This window comes from Archocentrus centrarchus, unplaced genomic scaffold (assembly GCF_007364275.1).
Source record: "Archocentrus centrarchus isolate MPI-CPG fArcCen1 unplaced genomic scaffold, fArcCen1 scaffold_72_ctg1, whole genome shotgun sequence".
Lineage (NCBI taxonomy): Eukaryota > Metazoa > Chordata > Actinopteri > Cichliformes > Cichlidae > Archocentrus > Archocentrus centrarchus.
The window spans coordinates 602,728-612,598 of NW_022060287.1; the positions used below are offsets into that span (position 1 = coordinate 602,728).

The window sequence follows — 9,871 nt, forward strand, 5'->3', positions numbered from 1 at the left end:
GTCCTGGTCTGTGGGTTTTGTCACTGCATTTTTTTAATCTAGTGTTTTGCTCTCTTTCATAGGCTGCATTTATTTCCCTGTCTGTTTGAATTCTATTTAGATCTAAGGAGTTTGGTACTTGACTTTAATTCTTGGGCTTGCTTCTTATTTTGATTTACTGTCCTAGCCTCCCCCTGCGTTCTTTTACATCAAGTTGCTGTGTATTTACTTATTTCATTCCTGTTTTATTTTTTATGTTTTTTTTGTCAAATCTCTTGTGTAGCATTTAGTTTTGTTTCCTCTTGCGATTGTTTTAATTTAATTCAGCCATTCATTGAGCTCCAACTGATTTTTCTTCCCCTGATCAGCCCCTGGTGTGTCTGTATAAATAGTTTCCATATGTCCTTTGTCAAAGTATCTGTTTGTGTCCTCACAGCAGATTTGATTTTTCTTTCTTTGATTTCTAACAGCCTATAAATGATGGTTTGCTCTAACTTAGTGACTGCCTGTCTTTGTGTCTGCATTAGGGTCTCACTGCTGGAAATTCACATGAATATTTATTTATTTATGTTAAAGTCACATATTTGAATGTTATTAATTAAATAACATTATTCAAACGTGATGTGACGCAGGTCTGATTTTAGAGCTTTTAACCCTTTAAAAATAATTGTCATAATTTCATACAGTTTTAGTGACATTAACTTAAATTATAAAATCAATGGGAGCACTCCACCTGATGTCTTTTTCAGTATATTACACATTAAGCATTATGTTGCTGTTTCTGTGAATAGTTGTACTTTAACTTTTAACCTCTCTGCTCTGTGTTGTTTCCTCTTTCAGAGCAGAAAAACATCACAGCCGAGTCTGGAAAGACTGTCACTCTGACATGTCGATCTCCAAACAATAACATCACAGTCGTAGAGTGGAGCAGAGCTGACCAAGAACATGTCCTTGTTTACAGGGATCATCAGTTTCTTGAAGAAGAGCAGCATCCATCTTTCAAAAACCGGGTGGATCTGCAGGACAGAGAGCTGAAGGATGGAGACGTGTCTTTGATTCTGAAGGATGTGACGGTTAACGACACTGGAACATACAAGTGCCGCATCCAGAGGGAGGGAGATAGAATGAAGCTCATCAGCATCATCAACCTGAGAGTTGTTGCTCCTCCAGGTGAGTGAGCAGAGTTCAGTGTGTCTGTGATCAGATGTGAAGCTGCTTCCTGGTTGTTGATGTTTGTTTCTAAAGATGTTGTTGATGAGACTTTGTAGAAAGCAGCTGGTCTGAGTGATGTGAGTCACTAACCAGTGTTTGATCCACCGTTTTTGCTGTTCAACAAATGTTTTAAAACTGTCGTCTTAGTCTGTGCATTGGTTTCAGTTTGTGCTTCAGCATGATACCTATCAGTGACCCACAGTACTTAGTCTGGAGTGGATCAGATCAATCAGTCATCTACAGTAATGTGGGAAATACCTGAAACTCCATAAAAAGGGAGGCTAAAGCTGCAGAAACAGTTTCAGTGTTTCTCAGTGTGAGCAAGAACTTGTAAAGTAAAATAAAGAACACATCTTATGAGAAAGGGTCTCAGATAACAGAATAATCCAGAAAAATAATCCTGGGTATGTTAACCTTCTGTTAAAGCACCAGGTCAGGTGACCTCTGGTGTTCAACGACTTTAAATAAAGCAAAATTTAAAAAAAAAAAAAGAAAGAAGAAGAATAAGAAAGAAAAAAAAGGAAGGAAGTTGGTTTAACTTCTGTCAGAAACAAGTATTGAGCTCAGTGAGTTCTGATGTCTAAGGAAGTAAAATGAATCCAGTGTCTGAGTGATGTGATCAGAGTGCAGTAGATAATGTCTGACAGCAGTTTGAAGAGGAAATGGATTCTGTTCTGTTCTTCACTCATCACCTACCTGACAGCTGACACCTCACACCTGTTTCTACCTGCAGGTCCATCAGGAGGAGCTGCTGGTCTGATCGTTGGTCTCTCAGTTGCTGTTCTGCTTCTTGTTGCCATTGTTTGTGTTTTTTGGATTTGGAGAACGTCATGCTCCATACCAGCCTGCTGTTCAAGTGCACCATAATAGAAATATCTCAGAGCTTTTTCAAGCTTGACTCTGCGTCTCCTGCTTTCCTTTTAAGTTCTCAGGACAATCATAAATTATTGTTGATGCTCAGCTACAGATTTCTACACATCACAAAATTTGGTTTAATGTCAAATTCCTCTCAAAAACACCTGCAGCCGTGTCAGCGACTCTTGAACTCAAGTGGTCGTTCACCTTTGGTCTTCGAGATTTATTCACATGAAGAATAACTTGAATTGAGTGCACTGTTTGTTAATAGTAGAATAATAACTAATTAAAAAGTCACTGAATGTATTTGTTTTATCACTCAGGTTCAGCAGCTGTTTGTAAGATAAAGCCACACAAATTAATTACCATGTAAAGTCAGCTGTAATTAAAATATAATTACAGCTGATGATGTAATGAAAGTAAAGTTTGAAATCAAACATTTCTGATCCTGCACTACAGTTGCTGGATTTGACTTTTGTTTCAAGAACAAAAACAACTTAAAGTTTTTCATCATGTGTACCTTCTCTTCACGCCTATTAAATTTGACATGTATTTAATTTAAAAAAAATCTGTTTCTAATAAAGCAGCACCGTCACTGTACTGCTGAGCAGTTTAACTTCCTCTCAGTGTAACCTTTGAATAACACCAAATTTTCATTCAGTTTGTTGTCAGAGGCATTTATGCTTATGAAACAATGATGGAACTAAAACTCATCAAGGCCAGATTCACTGTCTGATTAATAAATCTAATATTTGCATAAATTTCCAGTTCATTCAGTTTTACTTGTTTGAGCGGTCCTTACCTTGGAAAACAAATTCTCTGCTAGATAATTTAAGCTAACAGGCAGAGACTCTAATGTGAGCAGACTTGGGCTACAGCTCATTTCATTATATTTTACTTCCTGTAATTTTAGTCAAGTCATGTTTATTTATATAGCATTTAACACAACAGTCGACCAAAGTGCTGTACATAAATTTAGAATTTAGAAGCAATTAAGGACCAAATAATTGCTGTTACATGTCAAACATATAACGAGCATTTCAGAAAACTCATCAAAGACAGAGACAAAAGAGATAAGTGTTCTGGGGCCTTGCTGCCGTCACAGGTGCTGCCATTTAAGAAGAGGGAAAAAAAGTGAAACAACAGGACAGGTGAGGAGAAAAAATCATCTTATATTTTGCCCCATAATGGGGGCCCAGGATGAAAAACCTCTGCATAGTAAGCACATATAGCAAATAGCATGGGAGCACTAGGGTGGGGAGGGGCAGGGGCGGAAGAAAGCCAGCGGAGCCGAGTGGGTTCGGGCTACTGTGGACTGACTCAAACACCCCCCCCCACCCCCCCCAGCTAAGTTCCAGGTAAGAGGTGGTATGTGCATCAGCAGCTCAGGCTGGGGATATCAGTTCATACAGGTCAGAAGAAGACAGGACAGCGGGGGCGTAGAGCATCTGTTTACATAACATCCAGGAGAAAAATGAAATAACCGGCAATCCTCGGCCATCAGGGAGCCCAATTTCAGATTCTACAATTGTGGTGACAATCAATGAGCGAAACATCCAATCATCCAAGTTTTCTTGGTTTGTTCCTTCACAGATACATCTCCAAGATCTAATCCCTCCAAATCAGCTCCAGCTGAGTCTGAGTTTGAGTTTGCACTGCTCTGCATTCCCATCACAGGCAGCCTCACCAAGGCCCGAACCGCTGCCCATACTTCCCGAATTTTAATGATAAGCCAGGTATCCCCAAGTCCAGTCAGGAGAAATCCTGGTATTAGTAAGCCAAATATATATATATGCCACATGCTCAATCAACACTACAGCCAGGCACGTCATCTCCTACAGAGGAATCCATAACGTAGCCAGCCGGGCATTTCAGTTCACATAAGAGGAAACAGAGTTCTCCTTTCCTCAGTATCCTCATGGTGAAAATTTGATGAAACCATAGTACTGAGAGACCAGGTGACCATATCCATAGTTATAATTTCCAGTTTGAAAGCTGTGTGAAGAGAGGCTCTAAAGCAGCGAAGCAGGGTAGATAAGGAAGGATTAGGGAGAGAAAAAAAAGAGGTTAAAGTGATCTTTAGAGCTCCAGGCTGTCTGAAAGTCTCTCAAACATTTTTTCAGTCCAGCCCTCTAACTTGAGCTTTGTCACATAGACACACACACACACACACACACACACACACACACACACACACACACACACACACACACACACACACACACACACACACACACACACACACACAAGGAACCTGAAACATGTGCAGAGGGTCATTGATTTGTAATCATTTCTATTTCAGCTATGAAAGACGCACATCACAATGTTTCTGACCATCATGGGGGGACAATAGTTGACCCCACCTGTGGGCTCACCTGCAGCTACATTAACACAGCTCGATGTGTGATGTGGATAATCAGAGGGTGGTATGCAGTTTGATGTGCTGGAACAGTGGCTGAAACAGAGAGGAGTTTCAAACAGGAACGTCTCCACATCATTTCCTGCTGTCAGCTGCAGGGACACACGAGCTGTTTCTATCAATCTGACACATCATCAATAAAATCAACACTTTCAATAACAGTCAGTAAGTGTATTTTTCTCTTGAGCAAAGCCGCTGCAAACACTACTTTCAGAGGTGATCGGAGAGTCAGTAAAGGCGTCACAGGTCCTGCTGTTGCCTTCAGGTTGTGTAAATTGTAGGTTTTAACATGTAAAACTTTATGATTCTGCTGCATTTCAGTCAAACAGAGGTTTTCTCACGATGTTCAGTGGAGGTGAAACCACAACACCGAGTCAGAGAGAAAGAGGAAGAAGAAGAGGAGGCTTTTACTTGATGTGAGTGTGACCTGATCTCAGTGTTGGTGCGATTTCAGCAGGATGGAGGAAGCGTCTCTGCTCGGTAAGTTCATGCTGTTTTATTATGCCTTTGTTTTCTTTAATGTGAAAATCTTTTTCTTTTAATAACCTTTCCTGTCTAGAAGCCTTTGCACTGTGAGTCATGATCTGAATGCACTGTTGTACCAAACACCTTTGCTTTACTACGATTAGCTCTATAAACTCTGCTCTTGTTGAGTTTTTCTTGTTTCTTTTACTTATTCTTTAATTTGGATTATTACTCACATGTGTGCATGTGTAACACTGTGATATCAGAGCTGATAGGTAAGGAAAAAAGACACAGAGAGAAAGAGAGAAAAGAAAAAAGAGGAGAAAAATATGAGTGCATCATGGACTGTTGTGCCTGCAAGAAAACACATGCAAAAAAATAATAATAGTACCAGAAAAAACACAAACAAAAGCAAAAGGGACGCACAAACCTACAATATTGTTGTGTCCCAGGAGCACATATGACCTAAGGTCACACATCTCCTGGACAGTCACGTACGCACCCCAGAAGAGGAAGTAGGGACACCCTAGATGGGGCCCACAGCTGAAGAACAAGAGCCCCAGAGAAGCAGAGGGAACAGGCAGCCCACCCCACCAGAGGCCAGACATCCCAGAAGAAGCTGAGAACAGGGCCCACGACACCCAGCAGAGCCCCAAACGTGCCACAGAGGTCCACAGAGGTCCACAGAGGTCCAAGGCCTACAATCTCCAAGGATGGAGGCCAACCACAACAACAACATACACAGAGTCACACACATGTACAGACCACACACATACACACAAGCACACGTAGGCCACTCAGTCACTCACAGCCACGTACCAACCACACTGGTGGAACGTGGGTAAAAGGAATGTGAAACTCTGAACTAACCTGAGTTTACTTTCTCTTTAGTTCTGATCTCACTGCTGAGCTGCAGCACAACCCAAGGTCAGTCACCTTCTCCTGTCACACACTGACTCACACCTGACAGCGTTAGCTTACTCCTGCTGACACGTTACAAGATTTCACGTCTTATTTAATTCAAACATGGATTCATCTCTAACTCCAAGACTTCTGTTCGTTAAGGAAGGCTCTCATTTAAGAAATGTAGTAAAAAGAACTACAAACAAACAAGTAGGCATGTTAAATAATTCATATATGCAAATTAATACAGTAAAAAGATTAGAAGTAAAGAAACAAGGAGCAGTAGCTTCTATACTACATTAGAACATTTCTCTTCATTGAATTTATAATATATCTTATTAAATATAACTGTATGACAATTCTACATTGTTGTAATTTTTTATAGCACATGTTCTATTACCACACAGTGACAGTAGGTGGAAACAGAAAATTTTAAATCAAAGTTAAAGTCTGAAATTCAACATGTATCCTGGAGGAATCAGCATCCATCCATCCATCCATCCATCCATCCATCCTTCCGTCCATCCATCCGTCCGTCCATCCATCCGTCCATCCATCCATCCATCCGTCCATTCATCCATCTGTCCGTCCGTCCATTCATCCATCCGTCCGTCCATCCATCGTCCATCCGTCCGTCCGTCCGTCCATTCATCCGTCCATCCATCCGTCCGTCCATTCATCCGTCCATCCATCCGTCCGTCCATTCATCCATCCGTCCGTCCATCCATCGTCCATCCGTCCGTCCGTCCGTCCATTCATCCGTCCATCCATCCGTCCGTCCATTCATCCATCCGTCCGTCCGTCCATCCATCCATCCATCCATCCATCGTCCATCCATCCGTCCATCCGTCCGTCCGTCCATCCATCCGTCCGTCCATTCATCCGTCCATCCGTCCATCCATCCATCCGTCCGCCCGTCCATCCATCCGTCCGTCCATCCATCCGTCCATCCATCCATCCATCCGTCTGTCCGTCCATCCATCCGTCCGTCCGTCCATCCATCCGTCCATCCATCCGTCCATCCATCTGATGCTTACAGACTGTTGTTAAAAGGAGAGGGGATGCTTCAGTGTTAAAGATACTTTATCACAGCTAATGAGTTCAAAACACAGAATGTCAGCAGGAGTCATACAGTGTGATAAGTTTGGGCATTGTGCAATGTGTGTGATTACTGAATTTTAAAATAATATATTATCCTCTACTTGTCATCACAGCTCATCTGACTGTGAGACCCAGCAGCTCTCAGTTCTTTAAAGGAGACTTTGTGTCTCTGAGCTGTGAGGAGGACGACAGCTCTGCTGGATGGACTCTGAGGAGAAACACAAGCAAACAGCAGAGGACTCAGTGTGGAGATGGATGGGGAAGATCAGGTAATTCTTCCTGTCACATCAGCTACATCGTCAAACGGGACAGTGGAGTTTACTGGTGTGAGTCCAGAGAGGGTGCCATCAGTAACATGGTTAACCTCACAGTCTCTGGTAAGCTGAGTGTGTGGAGTTAGTGTTGATGAAGCTGTGTGTAAATGGATGAAATGCTGTAGTTTGTCTCTGTGTTGAGGTGGATCAGTGATCCTGCAGTGTCCTGTCCTCCCTGTGATGGAGGGAGATGACGTCACTCTGCTCTGTCAAACAAAGACCACTCCCTCCAACCTCCCAGCTGCTTTCTATAAAGATGGCTCCCTCATCAGGAAGCAGACTACAGGTCACATGACCATCCAGCATGTTTCCAGGTCTGATGAAGGCCTCTACAAGTGTGACATCAGCGGTCATGGAGAGTCTCCATCCAGCTGGATCACTGTCACAGGTGAGGAAATTGACTCTGATTTCACCTCTTATGTCATCTGTGTTCACCTGAACAGGTGCGGTTCTCTCTGCAGGTAAACCTACAACCACAGCTCCACCCACCACCACAGCTCTACCCCCTGACTCCTCCTCCTTCTTCAAGCTTGCATTCAGACTTGTCCTCCACCTGGTGGTGTTCTCTCCTTACTTCATCTCCACTCTCCTCATGGTGTCTTTATATAGAAGCAGAGCCAAAGGTAACACTCTGAGTCTTCCACTGATGATGAACTCCTCTCTCTGTCTTCATGTCAAACAGCCACAGCTCACACATTTCATGCATTTTCTTGGCAGAGACCCCTCCCACTCAGACTGAACAGGAATCAGATGATGGCTGATTACATCAGTGAGCATGGATTCTGAAATCTTCTGCCTTCTTTTCAGCCTAATTATCTTCTGTTGGTTCGAGCTGTGATCAGATCAGTTGTCTTTACTATTAATATAATAAATAACTAAAATGGAGGACCTGATCTCTCTGACACCAGTGATGTTGTTAAAGCTTTCATACTGACTTCAGGAGTGAGTGATGAACTGTCAGGCTTCAGTGCGTTCACATGGTGCTTCATCCAGGATTTGCTGCATGTGGCCTTTACAGATCATTCAGATCAGGCTAAAATATGACAAAGCTCTCACCCACTGGAGAAAGCCTCAGCGTACAGGAACTGAACCGAAGAATGCAAACATACCAGTAACCTGCGATGATGTTTGTGACGGTGAGGCACTGACTCGTCTGGAGTCGGATGTTCACATATATGAACCCAAAGTAGAAGCTTATATTTCAATTTTAATTATGCTAATGATTAATTATGCTTTAATCAACTCCATACTGATCAACAATGATGGCAAGAAAAACAAAACATCTAAATATAAGGTCAAACTATTTTTTTGCGGGGGGGGGGGGCTCTCTTTTTAGATAAACACATTTAATATCTTACCTTTATTTGAAGTCCATGCTACCGCAGCACTGCCCTCTATCGGTGAAACACGGTACTTTCTGTGTATTTTCACCGTGCATTTTTTGACCAATCACAAAGATTAAACATGTCACACACATTCATTCAGTATATTAGACAGACTGTGGAACATCAGCATGTGCAGCACATGCGTAATCAAACATGTATATTGCGATATAAAGAAAGACAGCAATGGGCATGCGCCAAACGCCTGCTTCATTAATTGTATGTGTCACAGCGCCACCAGAGGTGAGACACAGCACTGCACTGGCTCAACCCGCATTTCTTCGATATGTTTGAACAGGTGATGCGTAAATTCCGCGATTTTGACCATGAAAATATTGAAATAATTCATAAAATAGTTTTATAGAACAGTTTTATAGAAGAGTCACATGGTCAAATGTATTTTCTCTGATCATTGTTAATATTTTACTTGTCATGATGACAAGGGAGGCACTGCCTCACCTGCCTGCACGTGAGTTCTGCAATGAAAAACGTGAACATTAATGTCTCCGGTAAGTTGTTCCGTGGGAGCTCAGTTCAATTATTTGGTTTTGCGCCTCTGCGGCGATCGTGGAAACCAGCATGAGTGAGGAGGACACTGAGGAGGATCGATACAGGTCGGACTCTGAGAAGTTCAGGTCTCTGAAAATAAACAGCTGACTGTGAGCGCGCACAGAAACAAAGGGAGGATGTTCCGCGCTCACAGTCAGCTGTCCCACTGAATGATCGCTCCACATACGTGCGTGTGTCGCTTGTAATAAATAGAGAAAAAATACAAACATGCATTAGTTCAACAATTAAAAGGCCCAGCCCAAAATGACATTTAAATTAAAAAAAATAAATAAATAGGGGTGGTGGCGCCTCTGCTACCTGTGAACAGCAGGGGTCAAACGCGACAAAACCTCGCATTCCCACCGTCATGTGATGTACAGTAGGTGTTTTCAACCAGGTTTCGGAGCAGGGTTTTAAAACATCTGCACTTTGGAAGCTCCACGGAGTCGACAGGTCTGTATCAGGCGTGTCAGCCTTAATCTGCTCCCCCAAATAAAGAGATACAGCAAAGAAAGTGCTGTAGAAGGAAAGAAGGATGCTAAAATCAGCTTTATCCGTGCTGCTCTTCTCCTGTTTGCTGGGACCTCTGGACTGTACAGGTAAGACATGAGAATGTATGTATGTATACGTCTATGTGTACATATATATATATGTATACTGTATATACACACACACACACACACACACACACA

The 9,871-nt window shown here is 42.4% G+C and overlaps 1 protein-coding gene across 1 annotated transcript in view; it reads left to right on the forward strand.

The window, feature by feature from the left end:
• Window positions 1–7,987, forward strand: part of LOC115777778 (low affinity immunoglobulin gamma Fc region receptor III-like) — a 29,910-nt gene extending 21,923 nt beyond the window's left edge. Inside the window, exon 5 of the mRNA XM_030725763.1 lies at window positions 7,710–7,987. Within this exon, the coding sequence (XP_030581623.1) occupies window positions 7,710–7,987 (278 nt within the window). The remainder of the gene's footprint in view (window positions 1–7,709) is intronic.
• The last annotated feature ends 1,884 nt before the right edge of the window (window positions 7,988–9,871 follow it).